Raw genomic sequence first — 24,372 nt, 5'->3', positions numbered from 1 at the left:
TGCTAATAATGTTAATGATTGAAGTCGACAAACATTTAATTTGGGTGTTGAAAAGCCTTAAGTGGCAAGTAAATCATGTTCAATATAATGCAATGTCGGATGTGGGGTCACGCAATGCCTAAAAACTAGTCACACAATACCTAAAAACTAGTCTCGTAATACAATGTCGGATGTGGGGTCATGCAATGGCTAATAATGCCTTAAAACTAGTCACACAATGCCTAAGTTATGCAATACATAATAACCAATCATGAAATGCCTAAAAATTTATCACACAATGCTCTATCAACTAGTCACACGATGACTAAGTCACGTAATGCCCATATGCTATACTTATATTTAGCTCTAGATTGTAAATTATGTAATCTATCCACAAAAGATATGATTTCCACAATTGTAAAGCTATACATAATTCAAAAGTTTATAACTCAATGGTTTAGAGCAATAATAAACAAAGTTACTTTACAAACTTAAGTCTGAATCAAAAAAATAAACAAAGTTACTTTGCATTTCACAATCAATCTATCTCAATACTATTAACAAAAATTTCTAATGCATATCTTTTCCTCAACCCTTTGATTGCGTCCTTCTTTAGGATCGTGTCATGCATATCGATCAGCCACTCCATTATAATGATTACCTAGTCCCCGTAACTACTCCCGTCCTTTTGCTCTGGGGTTGAATGATTTAATTGCTAGCTCATTTGCATCTAAAGTCGTTTTCTATGACGTGTTCTGTATAAGTACCCGAACTAGTGGCATATAATGAAAATCAACGTGATTAGGGGAAGCATCTGATCCTCGCGCAATAAGGAATTAATTACATCCAAACGACCATATGAGGAGTCCACCAACGTTATAACCTAGTTGACCAAGTTGATATGCACTACAACCCAGTGGCCGTTAAAATGGCATGGTGCTAGGATCGAGTAGACCCCATGCCATGGCTTCCCCCATGGAGAACTGTCACCCTTCACATAAGCAAATAGAAGTTCAAGAATAACCACCTTCTTCAGCTTGAACTTCGAATAAGAAGGTTTAGGGTCCATTTCATGGCACAAGGCATGCAAAATGTCCTATCAATTAAGTTATGCTCAACAGTTAGACGCCATGAACTAAACCCCTAAACAAATATTTTAATAATTAAAACTCATTATAAAGTCCTTACATAGAAAAACATGTCAATAATGCATATGTTCTACTTGTACAACGGGGAATGGTGCTCACAACTACGCTTGCACATGACGTTGATGCATGCATCTATGTGTTGGTTGTTCATCCACTCATCATGTTTCTCCAATAACCTGAAAAATTCAAGGCCTTCTTGCCCTTTGATGCCCATCATGTTAACCCTGCACATATAATATGTTAGCATCAGAAGGTCGCTAGATTCAATTATTTCGAATCTTAATGCCTAATATTGTGTAATGTTTTCATTTTACCTAACGTGCTCTTTATTCTTGAAGCACTCGTATTTGTCCTTCAACATGTCTTTCTTTTTGCGTTGGACTAATAAGGTGTTAACATAAGAGCTCCTCAGGTACTTGCTGGCCATCCTCAATCGTGCATCTTTAACTGAAGGTGGAGGTGGAGCCTCAAGAGAGGGTGTGCTCTAAGCATGATGTGGGGCCTCAGGAGGATTTGTGGACTAACTAGGAAGAGGTGAGCTTTGAGCATGATTTAGGGCCACAAAAGGAAGTGTGCTCTTAGCCAAAGGTATGTACAAGCTTGGTTAGGACTAGTCGACACTCATATGTGAATCCAAACTAGTTGGCTCATTACCACCTGTGTGCAAATCCGAACCAATTAACCCATCACCAATTGTCTTCCAATCCATACCAGTTGGCTCATCACCATCAACCCCGTGGGCCATCATCGTTGTGCGCACCATTCTGTTGATCGGTAGACCCACTCTACACAGTGATAGAAATCAAATACATTAAAACATCAAATACATCCTAAATCCTATATGTTAAAACTGAAAAAAACTAGAAGCTTATACCTCAAAATGGTTAAGAAACTAATGTACAATTCGGTCCTCTAACTCCTAGATCTCTTGCTAGATCTCTAGTTGCGTTGACTATATCTCCTGCTAGATCTCCTACTAAATCTTCAGCTTCATTAACTGTAGGTTTTTCTTCAACTACATCCTCAGCCATTTCAACCGACACTTTAAGATCGTATGCATTGACTATCTGAAGACACAACATCAAATGCATCTGATCATCATGTAAGGATTGAGCAATAAAAGCCTCAAGAGCAGTAGGAGGGGCATCAACCTCCTCGTCCATAATGCCCCTCCATTTAATGGCTCCTGTAACTCTCTTCTCTTTGCAGGTGATGATTTTTTGCCTTTGTTCTGGACTGAATGCTACTCAACCTTCCAACTACCATAATGGAACGTACTGATGCCCTTAGGATAGAAGGACATCAATGTCGACCCCGTATGCCTCTAAGTTCTCCTCCGTGGTTGGCTTCAAGGCTCGTAATGCGTGCAACTACACCAAAACAAACATTGCTATTAGGTTGAAAGATAGTTGACATATGACAACAAAAAAAATTACAAAAAATAGTATCATTTCTCTCCTCACCATGTCTTCACTCTCTAAATCTGTAATGATCTTGTATAAGCCTATGGGCCGTTCATTGCAATGCCATATAAGCATTCATGGATAAATGTCTTCAGATTGGCAAAGAGATCCAAAGTAGCTTTGGATAGCAAGAATGGCATCCAACACCTAGAACTACAAGTCTATTGTAAACATTATATCATAATAAAATCTTATGTGAAGAGGAAAGTGGAAAACCTTACAACACACTACCTATAGAGCCCATACAAATCCGTATAAGTGGTAGCATTTCTTTTGAGATGTCTCCACTGGTGAAACTTGGAAACCCCTTGATATGTAGTCTAGGGTCAAATTCCACACATAAATACCTCATGGGAACGCTTTCCACTAGTCAATGTTCTCGAATAAGGACAACGCCACGAAGTCACCAATAATCTATAGTCTTCACCGAATAAATATTATTCACAATCAAGAGTAAAGCCATCCTTGTTGTGTCTCCATCATAGTCAAACTAACCTCTTTCGATCATATCTAACACATCTTAGAGCTTCACCTCCTAAGGACTTGAGATAACATCTGGCATGGGGTCGAACTTCAGTCCTGTCACTAGGTAAAACTCATTATTAGAAAAGCGCATCTTGGTATTGCCTATGGCAAACTATAACTCACCCTCGATGGCGCCAAGTTCATCGATTCTATGCAGCAATAGGTTGTGCACTAGATTGGTGAAAAATAAGCTTCTTTTTTTTTTATTCTATGTCCATCAACTTCTCGAAGCACGTTTTCTTCACTACCTCCAACTTATTTTTTTTATAGCGCCTCGCATATGACATGCAGTTACGTCCATTTACAGTTAATGTTAATGCCAGCATTAAAGCCGTACTTGTCCCTTGAATCATGAAGCAAAGCTTCCAGGTTCTTCTGCTCTATTTTGGCCATCTGCAACTGAAGCAAATAACATATCCATTTAGCAAATATGATCAAGAAAGATTAAAAAACAAGAACTAGTTTTTACTATCTTTGCATATATAAAAGAAAATAAATGAAGCACGTGTGAAGCATGGCTTATTAAGTAACAAAACAAATACATAATACAAGTGTTAAAGTTGAGAAAAAACAAAAAAACATTAATATCCAAGCAATGCCTAGAAAACAGTCATGTAACACCTTAAAAACCAGTTACTCAATGCCCTATCAAGCAGTCACGCAATGCCTAAAAACTAGTTACACAATGCCCTATCAACTAGTCACGCAATGCCTAAAAACCAATCATGCAATGCATATCAACCAGTCAGTAATGACTAAAAACTAATCATGCAATGCCTAAGTCACACAATGCCTAAAAACGAGCCATGTAATACCTTACAAACCAGTCATGCAATGACTAAAAACCAGTCATGCAATGCATATTAATCAGTCATGCAATACCCTTTCAACCAATCACATAATGCCCTATCAACCAATCACACATTGACTAAAACCAGTCACACAATGCCTAAAAACTACTAACATAATGCCTAAAAACCAATCATGTAATGCTCTAAAAACCAGTCATAGAATGCCCTAAAAACCAATCATACAATAGAAAAAATGGATCATGCAATGCCTACATACCAATCAGGGAATGTCTTCAAAACCAATTACGTAATGCCTAAAAATTGGTTTCACAATCCCTTATTAACCAATCATGCAAACCTTAAGTCACGCAATGCCTAAAACTCTTAAACCTAATTCCTACAACTAGTCACGCATGCCCTATCAACCAATCACGCATGCCTTGTCAATGTTCAACCTAAAAACCACCAAAACTACAAAATTTCATTTAACAAAATCAACAACTTCAAACAACATACTATATTCCATTTAACAACATAATCAACGAATATGCCTATTTGGCGAGGAATGCTCAAAATGCTCAAAGCTTTGTCTTTGTGTATTGAAAACCACTGCAAAATGCTGAAAATGCTCAAGGTTTTTCTTCCTAGCGAGGAATGCTTTGGAGATGAATGGTCTATTAAGGAAAGTTGAGAAATTATAATGGTAAAAAAATGACCTAAACATATGGGTTAATTTCATTAAGGGTAATTTTGTCTAAAATTAATTTCTTTTGGCTAAAAACAGTTAAAATTATAGGGAGGGCTATTTTCAAAAACACCTTATATATGAGGGATATTTTTTAAAAAAACCCCATAACATAATAGAATCACTTAAAATTTAGGCTCAAAATAAAAAATTATTTTACGACTTTCTTCCATTCTTTTTTAACGGTTTTAATGATCATTTTATTTACCATAAAAAATTAGAAGTAAATTAAACCAAGTGGAATGGTGTTTAATAACTGATCACACATGAAAACACACTATAAGAGAAAGAAAAATAGAAAGAAGAAGAAAGGTGACCTGGCGATAGCATTAGTCTAAGGGTTGATGAGCTGATCCTTAGTAGCATAATCCTCACCATAGACAACCTTAACGCCAACACCAACAATAGATATGGGATCCATGTCAAACACTAATGTCTCACCTCTCATCTCCTTCATTGTGCTCTCCTAAAGTGATAATCCTCTTTTCTCTTCTCCAACCCTTTTTTACTTTTCTTTTTTCCTCTAAGGCTCTTAGTCCCCTTTCTCTCTTTCATTTCATCTTTCTTGCTCTTGTCTAAAATCATTTGATTCTTCTTATAAAAAATCTTTGATCTTATCTGGCAAGCTAAAGCCAGGTGTTTGAAGAAGTTTCTCGAGCCCAATGTTTGTCCTTATAAAGTAACCTGAACACCCCTATAAATGAGGAAAAAAGGGGACCAAGAAAGATAGACGTGGAAGGAGTGAGAAAGAAATCAAAAAAGAAGCAGGCATGGGCGGAAAGAGCGAGATGAAGAAGAAGGAAAGAAAAAACAACTCAAAACCCAAAATTGTCTCTTAGAACGTTAAAAATGAAAAATTCATATGTCGTGTTATAAGTAGGGTATGTACATCAGATTCATGATGATTAAATTATTCCTTAATTGTTAAGGACTAAAATGTAAATGGTTAAAGCAAATCAACATTAAATTAATTAATTTACAATATCACGATTATTGATTTCTTCTTGTTGTAAATTTTAATTAATGTTGTGTAAATTAATTGATCAATTAGATTTATTGGGTTATTCTTTAAGTTAAGACATTTTCATTCTTCATTAACGTCAAAACTATAGTAATGATAAAATGTTAAAATTAGAACAATACCATATCACTTAATTTTAAATATCATCATCTTTTATTATTACAAGGAAAAATAGCTAATGTTATACTATTACATATTGTTTAGTACAATTAATTAATACCGACTAACAAGAAATTGAATTTTGCTTAAGTTATTGACTATAGGGAGCACATAAAAAAGGAAACATGTCTACTAAGGGCTTTCTTCGAAAAAATTCACTACTAGCAATTCTAGATGATCGATCCCACAAGCAAGTTTAATTGGTGAGAATTCTAGTTCTACCTTATTAAGGGATTCGATAGTTGTGCATAACAAACCCTTCATTCAAATATGCTTTGATGCATTTGGATGGTGATGCTCAATCTTCAGGCAAGAACATGGATTCTAAAGATGGGAAGGAGATGAGAATGGTAATTTTAATGATTCGAAAGGCTTCAAGAAAGAACTAAACAAGCCAAATGATTTTTTATTTGATATGATTGATGGCATTTTATTGATCAAAATATTGGATTTAAAACTAGAATTGAACTAGCTAAATAATGGTAGAAATCTGTGATTGTAAAACTTATAGAGTATGCCATCATGTACAAAACTTTGTGTGAAAAACTCACAATTTTATGGGCATTGAAAAGAAATTGTAGTGTGATAGATCTGGATGATAAGAATTTTTTGGTGAACTTTGTGAACAAAGAAGATTATCTTAATGCACTTCTTGAAGACCCTTCGGTAATAGATGGTAATCACTTAACAGTGAATCCTTCGATTCTATCTTTTTCTTAAGGGACTCAAGATGTAAAGGTTATGATCACGTGGGTTCGTTTCCCTATCATGCCTCTCTACATTTGTACTAGAAATCAATCTTGAGACAAATCACATCTCTTCTTAGGTGTTTACTTAAGATTGATTACAATATATGCAAAGAGAAACGTGGGAAAGTTGCTTGTATAATAGTTGAACTTGATCTTTCTAAACCACTTTTGCTTAAGTTCTTCCTCAATGGACAACCACAACTAATTGAATATGAGGGGCTTACTCGTGTTTACTTCATATGTGAATTTATGGTCATACAAAAGAACTTTACACTAGTAAACATCCAAACCCAACTAAAGCTAAAAAAGGAAAATAACAAACAATAATGCTATTGTTGGAGGAATCACCATTTGGGCCATGGATGCTAATTACTCGTAGAAAATTTCGTGAAGGGGAAATTAAATAGGGCATTAATTGGAATTCAAATTTTGGAAGGTAATCTCACCAAAGATCTTGGTATACGGTTTTACTAGATGAAAATAGGGCTGAAATTGAAACTATAGGAAAAGTTGACTTTGTTGGAAAATCTTCCTTCATAGAGAGAATTATTAGGACTAATCATAAAGAGATTAGAAAGGAGAATAATCCTAATCAGCATGGGAAATCTCGCCACTCTTGAATGTCTCACATAAAGTAAAGGTCTTTTGTTGACAAAGATAAACAAGTGGGAAATACCTCTAAGGGCTCCAAAGGTGGAATTATAAACAAACCCATAGATAGTTCTTAGCCGACTTTGGAGTCTACAACTAAAGGAAAAAAAGTTAACTTGGACATGGGGTAAAATAAGGAATTAAATCTTCAACCCAAAAATAAGGTCTCTAAAGAGGTAAGTCTTGCCATTATTGAAAAGTTGAGTAAGCCTTCTCTCTAATTGTCAAACAACAATAAAATGCCAACCGTATCCAAACCCAAGTAACTCATGCAAGGTGAAGATGTTATGTCATAAACAAGACTCTTAAAACATTTTACAATTAAGATAGTTGACCCTTCAAACTTGAAATCCACCACTTCCATGCCTTCATTACATAGTGGACGTCGCATCTTACAATTGAGAGAACGGGAGATGTTGTTATTCATGGAAAAGGAAAAAAACCTTTAGATAAAAGAGGGTAGTTCGAATTGGCTATGCGATGCTTTAAAAAAGGGCTAAATCGAAGTCCTTAGTGCTTAGAGATTATATAGATATCTATTTGTTTTATTAGTTGAAGATAGGTTGAAACTAGGGATTATTTCTTCAAGAACTAAGGCAAAGTTGGCTATTGTCTCTAGGTGCAATCCTGGTTTTGGGATAGATATGGTGGTTGATGGTATAGGGAATTCCTAGTAAGTTCCTCCTATTCTTTATTTGTCATTTATTTTTTATGGTTGGAGATTTTTTTTTTTTTTAGAATTGTCAAGTGCTGGTGGTAGGAATTTCGTTAGAACAATAAAAGATTTCATTTATCGATATCGACTTACGGTGCTGGTTTTAGTTGAACCTCATATTAGTGGGGTTTTTTGGCCATAAAGTTATTAGGAATATTAGGTTTAATAGATTTCGAAAAGTAAAAGCTTTTGTATTTTTTGGTGGCATTGAGGTTCTATGGAAGGAAGACATTCATGTCTCAATTAGCTACAACTGTCATAACGTGTGAGTCTAAGAACCTTACTACTCAACATGAAATGGAGTCGCCACCAATCTTTATTGTCAAGGTGCAATTGGCTACCTATTTGATTCTATTTCTTTAAAATGTTACCTTAAACTTAACCTAAGTTCATTAAAAAAAAAAAAAGCTTCGGTCTACAAAATAGTTTTAAGGTTCGAGAGTACATTTAGTGCAAGGGAAGTGTTAGCACCTTCGCGATACCCGTTTAAAGAATGGTACCAATTAATCATGTGTTATTCTATTTTTGCCTTAATTCTTGATTTTTATTTCAATTCCTTTAAATCTTCATTTTGTCGACACGTGAATGAAACCCTTGTATTGGAAAACCCCTTTAGGCTCTCCCATCGTTTTGGTGGAATTTAAGAATTTGTCCTTACTTAGAGAATTTCTCAAGAAAGTTTATCTTTATAAGATTCCTGAGAGAGTCCCATCATTGGAGATTATCATTCATAACCTGTTTTAACATTTTTTTATGTACAAGATGCAATTATGGAATGGATGACGCAAATTTCGATTTTATTAAACAACAGATGAAACCTTTTATTAAAAACATTACTTGAGTCCTCCCATCCTTTGGGTGGAACTTGAGAATACTTCCTCACCTAGAGAATTCATCGAGAGAACTTATCTTTGCAAGTTTTTTGAGAAAAGTCCCATCATCTGGGATTTCACTCATTTACAAAAAAATATACATCCAAAATGAATGCAATTCATGAATGAATGTTTTTGATACATAATGAGCAAAAAATTTATCAATTATTTTTTTATGCATTCATTTTTTCAAAATTTATTATTATCCCTTTACTTTTAATAATTTTATAATTTTTAAACTTTTATAAATAGTCATATTTTTTAATTTGGAAATTTTATTTACTTAAAATACAATTACTAGAATTAAGAAATATTAGAACATAGAATTAAGACCCTCCCATCATTCTAGTGGAGTCATAACCAAATTCCTCACCTAGAAAATTAACCTAGAATTATAACTTTTCACATTTCAAAGGAAGATTCCATCATTGGTTTAATTCAAGTAATCTTCTTATTTCATTATGTAATAACCTAATTTATAAGTTTTTCTCCATTTTTCTAAGCATCAAATTTATCATTTTCATGGTATATATTTTTTCTAACAGTAAAAAAAAGGCTATTAGCCATGCTAAAATACCTAAACAAAATACCAAGTATAAAACTACTAAAAACGAAAACAAACCTAAGGAACATACTTTGCTTGGGTCAAATAAAAACCTAAGCTTTCACTAGGTTTAGACCGTTGGCCTTAATAAGCTTTCTTCTCTTTTGTTTTTTCTATTTTGCTTTTCTTTTTTGCTAGGTTTCCTTTTTTCCTCTAAGCCATTGGTATGGTTAAACCTCTCTTTTGGGCTGCATGCTAGGCTTTAGCCTCTGGTGGGTCGATCTTGCTAGGTGGGCTTGCTCCTCATTCTCTTCTTTCTTCTCTCCAAAAAGAAATGCAATTGTTAAGGCTTGAACTTGGAACCTCTAACAAGCACACCAAAACCTCAACCACTACACCTAAGTCCTATTTTTTAACTTTTTTTTTAGTTTTGCTTTTTTCTTCTTTTTTGTTCTTTTTTTTCTTTCTTTTTTGCTTTTTTCTTTTTTCTTTCTCGCTTCTCTCTTCTCTTTCCTTTTTCTATTTTTTTCTTTCTCCAAAACTACGCCGTTTCGAGGTTTTCCTATACTTTTAAAAAACCCTAACTATAAAAGCACTTTGTTTTCATTTTCCTTGCCCTTTTCCCTATATTTTTCTCTCCTCATCTTCTTCTTTAATGATCGAGCACTCGTCGTCGTTGGCCACTATCACTGGCCACCTCTTTTATCATTCATCGTTGTTGGTCGCTACTCACTGACATTGGAAAATTTCCAAAATTTCACCAAAAATTCCTCTCGATCTCCTTTACCCTTCAATCAGATTACTTTTTTTGAAATTCTTTCCTTTTCTTCTAGATTTAAGAAAAATGAGGCTAAAAAGTTATTTTTATGGTTTGCGTTTGATTGGTTACTGATCTAAGTTGTATTATTTTTCAATAATCTTTTTAAGTTTTCTTTTCTCTGGCTAGCCCTCTAGGGTTTTCTCTCTTCTAAAAATATTTTTTCTTCCTGGTTGTCCATATTTTTGAACAATAAGGTGAGGAGTTGCATGGTAGAGGAATGGAGCAAAGAGTGGTGGTGGTGTTCATCTTACCATGGTATGCAACATGGGGGTGGTGGCAAAACTTGTTATTGTAAGAGAGATGAGTGTAGGAGATAAGGGAAAAGCTGATTGCAACAATCAGTTTTCCCTTTTTTGAAAATTTTTAAAATTTTTTATTTTAAATTTCTTCAATTTGAACTAAATGTCCTTTGTGCTTCAAAAGACCCAAATTAAAATTCCTTTTGGACTATCTTCAGGCTTCTAAAACACAAAAGAACTCGTTTTGCTCCAACCCAATAGCAAACAAAAATAAAAATAAAGACTGAACAACAAAATGAAAATAAGCAAATAAAATGAAATAAAATGGCAAACTAAACATTTTAGCTTTAAATCGACTCGGACAAAATATGGTGTCTACAGCAACCACTATTAATATTTGTAAATCTTTGTCCATCATTCATCTGTTTCCACTTAATATCTGTCTACCATCTGCGATCATCCCACGACAGAAATTCAATGCCTTATTTAAGAGGAAGTTTCTTCTTTTGCAACTTCAGTTGATAGACTTTGGCTTCTTATGAGGGACTTTTGCTCTTTCTTGTTCTCCCATGAAAAATAAATGGTTCGAAACTTGGCTATCATCCTTATTTGTTATTTCAATGTTTTATGAATTATTATAAAATATTGGATTTTAGGTTTCAAGGGTCTACATTTACTAGGTGAATAGGTTTAGTCTTTAAAAGACTGAATAAAGATATCTGTAACGTTAGTTGGTGCCTTATGTTTCAAGAGGCCTATTTGCAACACTTATGGAGAGTTACTTTAGATTTTAGGCCTTTTCTGATTTAGTTGGGTGGTGATAGAGGTCTGCATGGAGACATTCCTTTTCAATTTCAAGCAGCATGATTAACCCATGGGGAATGTGGTGACTTTGTGTCGAATTCGTGGGAGGGTTCATTAGGCATCCAAAAAGCCCTTTTGAGGTTTACTACAAAAGCCAAACAATGGAATAAAAGCAATCTTTTGTAAAATCTCTTATAAGAAGAAAGTGTTGCTTGCGCATTTAGGGGGAGTGGAGAAAGCCTTGGAAACTAGCCTTTCTCAGTAACTTTAGGATCTTGAATATAGCTTACGTCTAGAATATGAGATGGCCCTGCGTCGAGAAGAAATTTAATGGATGTAGAAGTCTTAAGGCAAATTGGTTGAAATTGGGTGACTGTAACACCAAATATTTTCATCTTTGGACAACACATAGGAAAAGTAAGCTTAAAGTTCTTCGCATTTGCTTTTTGGAAAGGGATTACTGTGATGACTAGGAAATGTTGGAATCTCAAATGGTGGATTATTTCAAAAACCTATACTCCAAAGATGATGTAATCTTCTCATTATTTTTGATTAGGGGGTGTTTTCTTCTACTTGATCAAACTGCCCAAGCTAATATGGTGAGGCCAGCTAAAAATCAAGAGGTTCATGATGCTTTATTTGAGATAAAGCCTTTTAAAGCTCCATGTGGTGATGGATTTCTCACGTTCATAGTTATTAATATTGTACGATACGCAATACATATCGTATGATACGATATGATATGGATAAAAATGATATGCATCGGTCTATATATCATATTTAATTGATTATCAAAGGTATATCATCCAATTCATTAGTGTGTCATATGACAAATACGATATGCACAATACACTTCATCTTGACTTTTTTACACATGAACGGATTATGCTTTCAATTTGTTGGATTCAATTTTGACTTTTTGAGTTAAATCTATGTAAAATGGAAAGTTTTGCTCAATTTTATCCTGTCCAAGTCTAAAATATTTTATTAAAGTATGACTATATGATGAAGTGAAGTTTGAATACTTTTTACAAAGGACAAATCGTTTCCAATGGACTTTTTAGTTTTTAATAGCTTATTTAGGGCTTTAAGTTAACTAAAGCTTCTAGAAGCAAACTATGCTAGTACTTTTTTTTTTTTTAAAGACCATACTATTCTAGTACTTGTAATTCAACATTTATGAGTTGAAGGAAAAAAAATTGAAGACATCTTTTTGGCCTTTTGTTTTCTCTACGATTAGCAAAAAGCCATTGTCAAACTTTGAAGCTCTTTGAAATAGAGTTTTTAATTTATTCTTCTAAAAGTAATATATATATATATATTATTTGTGTTTTAGTCAATCTGAATTAGTAGGTAAATATTTATAGGTTTTTCCATTTAGTGGTTGTATACATATTATTTATAATTAATTTTAAAATTTTATACCATATCTTACGATATGATACGGTATTTGATACTCAATACTTAAAAATCGAATTTCGATACACGATACATATCTCAATTTATCTCTCATTATATGTGTTCATAGTGTGTTTGAAGAGGCGAATGTGTGCTAAGAATTGGGTAGGTCGATTATTACTTTGATCCCAAAAGTCAAATCTTTGGAACATATATCTCAATTTTAGGCAATTAGTATTTTGTCGGTGGTCTTTGAAGGCTTAATGAAAATGGTAATTAATCGTTTGAAACCATATATGAGTCATTTGGTAGTAGAAACATAATCTAGTTTTATCCTAGAAAGATAGATCACAGATACTATTGTTATTGATCAAAAGGTAGTACACTCCTTCAAAAAAATCAAGGTAGATCGAGATGGATGATAATTAAAATTGATTTTTAGAAAGCATATGATTGTCTTCGGTGGGAATTTATTTATGATACTTTAGTTAAAGATAATATTCTCGAGTCTGTGATCAATATCATAATTTGTAGCTAGAATTGTTGTAGCTCTCAAATTCTTTAAAATGGAACTCTATTATATAGTTTTGTTCCATCAAGAAGGGTGAGACCAGGAGATTTGTTGTCTCCATATCTTTTTTTTCTTGTGCATAGAACGTATAGCACATGGCATCAAAGTGGCGGCCTCGTAAAGCTTTTGGAAACTAATTAAACTTTGTTGGCAAGGTCCTTATTTCACCCACTTTTTTTTTAAACAAAAGATCTAATCTTATTTACAAAGGCTTCAATTTCCCAAATAGAGGTGATTAAGGGAGTTTTGGAAGAATTTTGTATTTGCTTAGGTGAAAAAGTTAGTTTGAAAAATCCTTCTTTGGTTGCTAAAAAAAATGTCTCAAAGGACCTCGTTAAAGATCTTGCTGTGAACTCAAGTTTTGTCTATTTGGAGGATATGGGTCGATACCTGGGACTTCCGCTATTACATGGGCGTAAGGGCATCCATCTTTTTGGACAATCAAAGTAGAAGATATGTGGCAAATTGAGTACTTGGAAGGCTTCCACTCTTTCCTTCGCAGGTAAACTCACTTTAATTAAATCTATTCTCTCTATGATTCCATATTTTACGATGTAGATTGTTGCTATTCCTGCAGATGCCTGTAAGTGAATTAAGGTCCTTTGTCCAAGACTCCAATTCTAGGGAAGTGCATTTAATGAGCTAGACGGATGCTTGTAAGCCTAAAGATGAAAAAGGTTTGGGTATTCATAGTTTAAGAATCATGAATGATGCATTCCTTTTTAAATTATGTTGGCATATTGTAACTAAGACAGACATACCTTAGGTGAGAGTATTGTGAGAGAAGTACAATCATGGTTTTTGAGAATATACATCGTGTAGGTTCTTCTATGCTCTAGGCACCTTTTAGTCGCCTTTGAAAACAATTTAAGAAGAATATTCGTTGGGCCATTGGTGGTGGTCAATTGACATGTTTTTGGACTGATATTTGGGTGAAGGAACACTCTCTTATAGATGTTGCTCAAACAATGGGCATGGACATTAAAGATTAGAGTTATGTGAATAGCTTTAGTTTTTTGAATAAGGAATGGGATTGTAGTTCTTTCTCTAGTTGTCCTCTAATAAAAAGGTTGAGTTTAGTTTCTAGTTCTCCACCCCCTCGTTCTCCTTCGTTGAATGATAAATCTTAATGGGCCCGTTCTTCTTCTAGTCAATTCGTAGTGAATTTAGCTTATGAATGTTTGTGGGAGATTTCTACTTTAGAGACTGAAATTAATAGGGCACTATGGAATTTGGGGTGAAAGTGGGAAAGTCCATAACGCATTCCAATGTTTTTGATCCATTGCCTCTAGGATCACTTTTTAACTAATCAAGAAAGAGTTTGTCATGATCTTTCGAACAATCCATCTTGCACATAGAGTCATTTAGAGAATGAATAAATTTACATGTGTTAAGCGATTATTCCCCTGTAAATGCTATTTGGACAAGGCTCTTTCCTTAGGAAAAGTATGGGAACTTTTTCTCGTCAGGTGCATTAGATTGGCTTTCGTTTAATCTGAGCGAGCAAAGAGTTTATGCTAATGGTATTCCTTGGATTGTTGTATTAGAAGTCACATGTTGGTTCCTTTGGAAATGGCAAAACTCTCTCATTTTTTAAGACAAGGCTGTTAGCCGTATTATTTTGATTCACAACTTGTCTTTTTCCGGTGCATCATTATTGTTCGAATAACCTTTAAGTGTGTGGATATCTCTCAAACCAAAGAGAAAAAGTTCTCATTGATTGGTCCGCTCCTCCTGTAAGGTGGATTTCTTTGAATTTAGATGATGCCTATTGTCAATCTACAAAGCTCACAACAACATGTGGTTTTATTCGAAACTCTACAGGTGAAGGGTGGGGTGGTTTTGCATTTTGCCTAGGGAAATGCACAGCGTATTGTGTGGAGCTTTGGGCGGTATCTCAAGGATTACGTCTTGCACGGTACTCAAGCCTTCGCAAAATTAATCTTCAAATTGACAACAAACTTGTCATGCAGGCCTTTACTTCTCCTCTTGTTCATCCATGTTCCAACTTGGACTTGATTCAAGCTATTCAAGATCTCCATTGTCAATGGGAAGTTGGTATCCATCATGTCTTTCAACAAGGTAATGCCTTGGTGGATTTTATGGCTAAAAAAAATTGTTTTTTGGCTGAGGAATTTATTAGTTTTGGTTCTCCTTCTCTTAGAGCTTGGGACCTATTGATGATGAATGGTGTTATGAGGTTGTGCTTCCCATGAATGATTAAACTGTAACGTTTTTTGTTTTGTTCATTTAATAATAAAAAAAAATTAATACTGATTAACAATATCTAATATTCAATGCTCTAGTTGGTTATTTGTCTTTATAACTGTATGTTTATATCTAATGTTAGTGTTTATAATTTATGTTAAATCAAAAAAAAATTTAAAATTATGTTATTTAAAAAGATAAAAAATAAATAGCATATAAAATAGTGATATTAATTGTATCGATAAAACTATAAAATTAATTATATTTATACAAATATTTATTATTTATACAAATATTTATTATTTGTTGGAATTTCAATTTTTCTATCACATTTTTATATTCAATTTTATAAAATGAATTAATGATATCAACTTAACATTGATTTGAAAGGTGAAATTTTATAGCATTCGAATTTACTAAATTATCTATAGGTTATATGTATCGTAAGATGATCGAAAATAAGCTCAAATCAATGTAAATCCAAAATTATTTACACCTAAAATAGTCTAAATCTGAATAATCCAAACCAAGATGAGCCGAACCCTAAACCTGAAGATAACTTGATTTAAAACCCCCAAGTAACACCTCCAGAGCTTCTCACTTAAGCCTCTTGGGTCGAATCAAGCTTAAATATAAATTTTTTAAGTGTGAGCTTAGCATGGTTAGAGAGTAGTACTATAGTAATATAGATTTTAAATAGTAAAATTGTTATGAAAAATATAACTGAAAGAAGAAGTGTATATAAATTTTTTAAGTGTGAGCTTAGCATGGTTAGAGAGTAGTACTATAGTAATATAGATTTTAAATAGTAAAATTGTTATGAAAAATATAACTGAAAGAAGAAGTGTAAGAGTAATATAAAAGAAAGTATTTAGAAAGAGTAAGAAGATTTATTCAAATGAGTATTTATAAATGAAGTGACGAGACCTATTTATATGCCAATAACTCCTTATCTCGATAGAATTTATAAGATGAAAATAATACTAAGCGATTAGATGGATTAAATCTTAATATTGATCTAATCTAATTTATATATAAAACTAAATATAAATAATATAAATAAATATTTATAATGAAAATTTATTTTAAGAATTCCAAAAATAAATTGCCAAGCCAAAGTTGAATTTTAAAAATATTTCAAGGCCATGGATATCATCCTGGTCCGGTATCTCTGACTGGGTGGCCCTTTGTATATTTTTTGGCAAAAAAAGTAGGTAAGGTGGTTTCAGTGCCCTAAACATAGGCCGGTTTGATCTCTCTGTCTCTCACATGGAGTCTTTGCTAGCCAACTATGCTTCCTCCGACGAAGAGGAAGAGCAACAACACCGACAACCTCCTCCTCCTACTTCTCACGTTTCCTCTCTCCCTCAACCCAAATCATCTTCCCTTTTCTCTTCTCTTCCGCACCCAAAACAAACCTCCCAAGCCCCCAACATCCCAATCGACCATGCTAACCAAAGAGAAGATGTCGAAATTCCAAAACTCTCTGTTCCTCATCCCAAAACCCCATCCAACCTTTTCTCTTCTCGTCCTCAACCCAAATCTCAAGCCCCACAGCAACAACAACCAACCAATGTCAAAAGAATTGTCCAATTCAAGCCTCCCATAATCCCCACCAATCACGATGATGACGATGATGAGGATGACGATGACGAAAAGAAAGAAAGACGAAGGCGCAGAGAATCCGAAACCCTGGCTCAAGGTCCTTCAGTAAAATCCTTTCTATCAAGCATTCCAGCGCCCAGGAACTCGACTACGTTGGGTGTTGCTCCCACTTCAGGTTCAGGGAGAAGATCCATTATCGAAACCCAAGTGCCCACATCGACTTCAGCCGTTTTTGAAGACAAAAATGAGGCAAGTATTAATCAAAATGCACCCAATTATTCGAATTATGAATCGGGTATTGGTTCAAATGCTGGAAACTCTGGGAATTATCAAACGAGTGTTAGTCATAATGCTGGCAACTATGGAAACTATGAATCAGTTGTTGACCAAAATGTTGGCCATTATGCAACTTATGCTGATTATGGTAGCTATCAATCGAGTAGTGGTCCAAATATTGGGAGCATTGGTGGGGTTACTAGTTATGGGACTTGCGGGGATTTCCATGGACAATATGAGAATACTTGGGTTGATGGGTCAGCTGCGACTACGTTGCCAGAGATCACAGGGATGGCTGAAATTGGGGTTAAAGTTAAAGGAAAGAGAGGGAGGAATGAGTTACCTACAGAGATTGTTGAGGTGAGGCAGGATGAGCTTATGAAAAATCGGCCGAGGGAAGACCAGGTCAAGATGACTGGAATTGCTTTTGGCCCTTCTTACCAGGTATTGAACTTAAAAGCTATCTAATGCTTCAGCTTGTTCTTTTACTTTTATCTAATGAGTTTTATATATTTGGTTTGGGTTGCTTTATTATACATTTGCGTTTGCTGTTTGGGTCTAATATATGCCTGCTTTTGTATTGCTTTCATTGAATACTGATTTTTCACCTGATAGTTGTTAGTGGTAAAGGGTTTTTAGATTTGCAGTAGCTTATCTTCAGGAAGTAATTGACCAATCAAGGATATTCTTCCTTGGGAAAGAAAAAGGTTGTCTAGGCATAGAATTGATATGATAGTAAGTCAAGTTGTTTAAATTTAGTTCTTAGTGTTTGATGTTATAAATACTCATGATTCAAGCAAGCATAGATATTGCAAAGTTACTAGGAAAGCTACTAGAGATATATTCTTAAAAGATACTCTGCATTGTGAATTTTGGATCATTTTAAATATTGATGTTAATAATTTTCCAATGCATTGCTTATTTCAATGATCATGAGTAAGGGTAACAAAGAAGTATAAATGTCACGCCAGGTGTTTCAAAGGAAGTAGTCGGGTGCTTCAATCCCACATCGGGTAGGTAGGGAGATCCTAGATATAAACGTGGGCGTTGCACACGTTATCAAGTTAACCTTTTTGTGAAAGGTAATTGCCCCATGGCAAAGTGGTATTATAGCGGACCAAATTAGACCTGACTCATGCCAAGCACCTCTAGAGGGAGGCAAGGCGACAAGGGTGTCGTCGAATTAGGTGGGGGTGAATGTCATGCCAAGCGCTTCAAAGGAAGTAGGTAGGGTGCGTTAATTCCACATCAAGTGGGTAGGGAGATCTTGAAAAACTTATAAACATGGGCATTGCACACCATATCAGGTTAACCTTTTGGGGAGAGGGTAATGGTCTCGTGACACATACACCATGCAGGTGAATGCTTGGGTTAAGTTTTTGAATATAAAAAATTTTGCTCTAGTTTTGGATTTCCTATTATCTCATACTGACTTTTCTCTCCCTACACATTCTGACCAATCTTCCCCTCCAGCATGGTGGACAGCATCAACACATGGCTATCCCCAATGAGTTCTTCCTTCTCTTATCCTGCTCTTTCTCTCTGATTGAATCTCTAACCAAAGGAGATAAAAATGGAGATAAAAGGGCTCACCTTTACAAAGCAAGGGTCATGATAAAGTTGATTTAGAACTATATTTGAAAGTACTACACTACAAAATTGAGCATCATCTAAGACTAATGATTACTTGATTTGCAAAGGTAGAATTTATGAAAATTTAACCCATTTTTCAATCCTGATAAAATCAGGAGAGCTCCAGTTTGATCATGGAAGTCCAAATCAGGAGGTACCGATCAAAGGCTAGAAAAGAGTGAGCACTTGAAATCTGAAGTTTTAATCTAACTAATTCTGCTACTCCAATGGAAGAGAATTTTTAGCAAATGTCAACTTATTAAACTTGCTATGGGAATTAGATGGCTTGTTGGAAGCTACTTCTCACATATTTTCCACTGAATGCTAATTTGACTAGATTTTTCTCTAGGCATAGATAGAAGCTCATGTAAGAAAGGATCCAATCAAGTGAGGAAAAGGTAAGTAAGAATAGAGGAGTGGTTGGCTGTAGGTCAAGGAAATATTGGAGAAAGAAGGCAGAGCGTAAAGATTGAAGAAACAAAAGAAAATAAATAGGAAAAATAAAAGATAAAAATGTCATAATCAATGGGGAAAAAAGTATAAAGACAAAACTGTGATTTAAATTTGAAAACCATTGCACAGACACCTCACATATTTTGGTAATTGTGGTTGTGTAACCTTTAGCTGTAACTTAGACAGAGAATTAGCATTATACCAATTTGAAAATTGAAGGTTTCCACTATAACCTTTGAGGTTAAAGGTTTTATGCATGACCAATGTAAGTTACCAAAAAGGGGAAAGAAGCAACAGTGAGCTTTTGAAGTCATGTTTTGTTCTTTTTCAAATGTGCCAATATATCAATACTAATATGCTATTAATAATCATGTTAAGTATGTTATTAAGTGATATTTTTATGTTTCTCTAGGATAGAATTTTTTGTTTCCTTTAGTTTCAAGTGTCAGAGGTAGTTTAGTAATAGCAGATTTTTATTCATAGTTTAAAGTGTTGTCAATTTTGGTGGATCTCAGGTCCTTATAGGAAGAGTATCACTAGGACACAACAGATGAGCCTTTAACTTTTTTTTTAGGGAACAAATATGAGATGAGCCTGTAATTTCTTTTTTAGGGAACAAATATGAGAATGTAGCAGCTATTATGCTATATTTGCAAATTGCAACTATCTGAAACAACAGTGACCCCACATGTTAAGCCCTGGATCTCATTCTTCTACTCTGATGTCTAGTTTTTTGTTTTGTACCGAATTTTGGTCCTAAATTGAGCCATCAATTACATTCTAACCAATCGCATCCAAAGTGACCATCAAATGTAAACCTTAACTGTTTCATTGATACGGTTCACAACCTAGACTACCTATCTTCATTAGTCTTTTGGATTATATAGGTGACAATTGAATGTGGGGAACTTGAATATTTAATTTGCAAGATTATAGATCCTGATATGAATATATATATAGCGCGGTTTTAGTTATTTTGCTTTAGTTGTCTGGAAAAGTGGCAGCGAGATGGAGCTAATTATGTGTGATTAATTGTTGCTGAATCAATGTGTATAGCTGTGGTAAATTATATGATCCTATTTTTATGGTATTTATTTTGTTCTCTGTGTTTGTAGCCTGCTGCGACAAAGGGGAAACCTTCAAAACTTCACAAGAGGAAGCATCAAATTGGTTCTCTGTACTTTGATATGAAGCAAAAGGAGATGGAGCTGCAGGAGAGGCGATCTAGAGGCTTGCTCACTAAAGCTGAAACACAAGCCAAGTATGGATGGTGATCTTGTAAAATTGACCCATATGAAGTAGGATGGTAGTTGGTGGTAGTTCCTTTACATCTTGTTTCCTTTTTGTCTCAAAAGTTGTGTTAATTATCTACACTAATATTTCTACAAGCTGCATTATTTATTGGTGTCAAGAAATTTTCTTTACAAGATATCTTTATTTTAAGCAGAGAACTTCAGAATATATGAAATTGACAGAAAATCTTATTGAACTCTGATCTTGGGCCACTTTAAATTTAGGTTTTAATCTATTTAAAAATCATATTAGTATATTTATTATCTTAACCATATAAATAAACATATAAGTTTATTACATTATAATATAAGAATAAAATGATCCATACATGATATAATAATAAGTAGAAAGCAAATTAGATAGCATTAGTAATAATTATGAATAGAGATTTGCTTTTCATTTCATTGTTTCTATTAGGGACGGATATGGTCTGCGTGGACGATTTTAAATTAAAGATCGCAAACCACTTGTATAAGAATTTTTTTTTTTTGGAAGAAAGATGAATATTTCATTACTTCAGCATCAATTCACTGTGAGCGACTTCACATAAATATATAGTAATTACCACTCACAGAATTGCATAAAGCATGGAAGATGAACCTTATTAAAAACATTATCATGAAAAGACTCGATGGGATAAAAATCATGGTAAGAAAAAAAGAATACCCAAGCTAATCATGCATTAAAAATAACCAAATCTAAGCCCACACACCCTTTAATTCATTGAGCAATGAGGCATCTTTAATCACATAATCTCTAAATAGGTTTGGTATAAGAGAAGCATCCCTTTATATAGATTGATCTGTTGGCATATTCTTAGCAAACTTTGCTACCATATGAGCCACCACGTTACTTTTCCCATGCACATGCTTCACAATCTGCGTTGCCATCCCTTCCAAAAAAATAACACAATCCTCTACTAATAAACTCGAGGCCCTTTTGAAATTTTGACTTGAAATCCATCAAGCCACCAAGAGGTTGTCAACTTCTATCTCCTCAAGCATAATATTATTTTCCAGACATATTGTAAAACCCAACCCTATAAACACATGTCATGGCATACATGCACTGAGTAGCATGTTATTACGCTAGAAAAGTCCCTAAGAATAAACGAAACCCGGTATTGTACCTAATGGTATACTTGAGTTGATTTAACCTCGAACTAGTTCCAATAAGAATCGTAGGATGAAATTTAATATTTTACAGTCCAGGAATGACTAAAAATGATTGTTTGGAGTTCGAGGGTTCATTTGGGAAAAAATTGAAAATTTTGATATTCATGGGTAAAATCGTCATTTTGCCACCTAAGATAATAATTTGATCATGAAGTGAAATTTTTGACCAATATTAACTATTTGGAGTATAATTTAATGATAGGAAGTGAAAAAGTTTAATTCCGGTGATTTCTGGAGTGTAGGGGCAAAATTGTAATTTTACCACTCGTGGACAAAATTTGAGATTTTGAGAGAATTTAGATCAAATTTGACAAATTGGAGAATGGTATGAGTATAAGGGATGAAAAATATGTCTATGAGCAATTTTTCAGTTTTTGGGGCAAAAATGTAATTTTTGACTTTTACAGGTGTAAAAGTGTAAATTTTAAAAATTACTCCACCAAGACTTTGGATAAGTGTGAGAATTTTATCTAAGCTATGGATATATGGGACAAGTGTATGACGAAAATTTGGAAACAAATGGATGGCTAGAATTTAAGGAATTAATAAAACATTAAAAAAATAAATAAAATAATATTATATTATTTTAGCCTTTAAAAAGGTCAAAATTCCAGAATTCTCATCTTCTTCAAGCCGTCCAAACCAGGAGAGAAAAGGGGGAAAAGAAATAAGAACCCTAGCTGAAAAATTTGGAGAAAATCGAGAGAAATCAAGAAATCAAGCATTAAAAAGGTAAATTTCATTTATTTTCTTTGTGATTTTCACTACCCATGCATTTTTTCTCATTTCCATGCAAAGTTAGAAAGTGGGTATGGACACCCATGCTAGCCAAACCTCCATGGATGAGTTTTGAGCTTGAGTTTTGGTTGATTTTAATTGAATTAAGTGATTTTAGTTAGGTTATATTGAAATATAGCAAAAATAAGCTAGAGAAATAATTTTCTCCCATTGAAACCCATTATGCCGAATTTTCTAGGGGAATATTGGCTGCTGATTTTGATGTTTATTTGAGAAATTATGATGAATAATGATGAATTAGAAGCCTAAAAAAATAATAGGAATTTTCGGAGTAAAAATACGAATTTTTACCCACAGGGATATTTTCATAATTTGCTATGGGGACTGATAATTTGCACCACACTGAGGGACATTAAGTCAATTTGGTGCAATTGAGTTATAGAAACTGAAAAAAATCAATTTGGAGTTTAAATGGAGCGAGTTAGTAATTTATCGGGTAAAGTGCCAAAAATAGGTTAATATCGCGTTTAAGCCGTTTTAGGCTATTGCATTTCATACCATACATTAGTATAGGATTTAAGTCAATTACATAGTGATTTAGCATCAATGTGGTGAATTGTGTAATTTTTGCAATGTGTCTAGGAGAAGAGCCTTTCGGTAAAGGCAAGGAAGTCGTACTCGACGAACAGTGATCGGGGCACCTAGAAAGCATTTAATTTGTATAAACGGTGAGTAAACCTATTATTATTGTAAATTATCTAAAGTTTATTTTTAAATGCCCTTCATGTATTATATGAAATGAAAATGAGATTAAAATGGGACTTTTGATGTTTTAAAAATAAATGTGACAAATAAATATATTGTGTTGATTATCTGAAATAAGAAACTTTTGATTATGAAATTGAGTAAATGGGAGGTTGCCAATTGTCTTAAAAAATATATTTTCCTATGAATGGTTTATGATATATGAGTATATGTGGCTATATTTTATAATTGCATTGAGAATTTATGTAAGCTGTCTTTTACTATGCAGACTGGGTAAAAAAATAAAAGTCACGTTATACTGTCAAAATTTTATTAAAATTAGTGGGTTTAGTCACTGCAGTCATGGGTTTTCATGGACTGCCTATTAGAGAGGCACGGTAAACCCGATTATATAATTATTCCGGTTGTAGAGGCGAGGAGGGTAACTCCCGGGGTAGTGTTAAAGCTCACTTCACCTCGAACCCCCACGTGAATGTGTAACTCAACCAACGCCAAGAAACGGCTTGTTTTCAAAACTAATATGTGTTTAACATGTAAATATCTTAACAACCTTGGTGGACTCGGTTAGATGCCTCGACCAAGGTATCCCCGAGGATTAGTTTTTGGCTTGAGCCTTATTTTTAATAAAAGTCATAAGCCTTAACAACTGTTTTGGTAAATTACAAATATTTTATGGTTTAAGAAATAAATTGAAAACCTTATGAAATGGTTTGTGATTTGTTGTTTAAACTAGCTTCCATTTTACTCGCCTTTAGATATTTATAATAATGTCTATTTACTCATTGAGATTGCAAAATCTCACCCACCTCCTTTCCAAATATTTCAGGCTTGTGGTAGCTTATAGATACCCAATTTTATCGAGGATTCCAGTTCACCCTTCTATCTCACAGACAATAGGTTACTATCATCAACACTTGGTGTAATTATGGGCCATTTGTCATTGTAATTATTATTGTACATCATAACTTTGTAAATTATTGTATGTATGAATTTATTTTACTTACACGTGTTTCTATAAATATTGTTTTCTATA

The 24,372-nt window shown here is 34.0% G+C and overlaps 1 protein-coding gene across 1 annotated transcript; it reads left to right on the top strand.

Moving 5' to 3' along the window:
- Positions 1-16,557: 16,557 nt before the first annotated feature.
- Positions 16,558-20,795, top strand: LOC18589407 (mitotic checkpoint protein PRCC-carboxy-term protein). The gene is made up of 2 exons (XM_018128434.2): positions 16,558-17,727; positions 20,484-20,795. The coding sequence occupies exons 1-2, from the start codon at positions 16,672-16,674 to the stop codon at positions 20,640-20,642; spliced, it is 1,215 nt and encodes a 404-aa protein (XP_017983923.2). The 5' UTR covers positions 16,558-16,671; the 3' UTR covers positions 20,643-20,795.
- The last annotated feature ends 3,577 nt before the right edge of the window (positions 20,796-24,372 follow it).

Source organism: Theobroma cacao, chromosome 9, assembly GCF_053813885.1.
Source record: "Theobroma cacao isolate CCN51 chromosome 9, ASM5381388v1, whole genome shotgun sequence".
Classification (NCBI taxonomy): Eukaryota; Viridiplantae; Streptophyta; class Magnoliopsida; order Malvales; family Malvaceae; genus Theobroma; species Theobroma cacao.
The sequence above is the reverse complement of the archived record's forward strand: the minus strand, read 5'-3'. Positions and strand labels throughout refer to the sequence as shown.

Coding starts and splice junctions, on each gene's coding strand:
- LOC18589407 (XM_018128434.2), top strand. CDS start 16,672: ATGGAGTCTTTGCTAGCCAACTATGCTTCCTCCGACGAAGAGGAAGAG. Junction 17,728..20,483: donor CTTTTGGCCCTTCTTACCAG/GTATTGAACTTA, acceptor CTGTGTTTGTAG/CCTGCTGCGACAAAGGGGAA.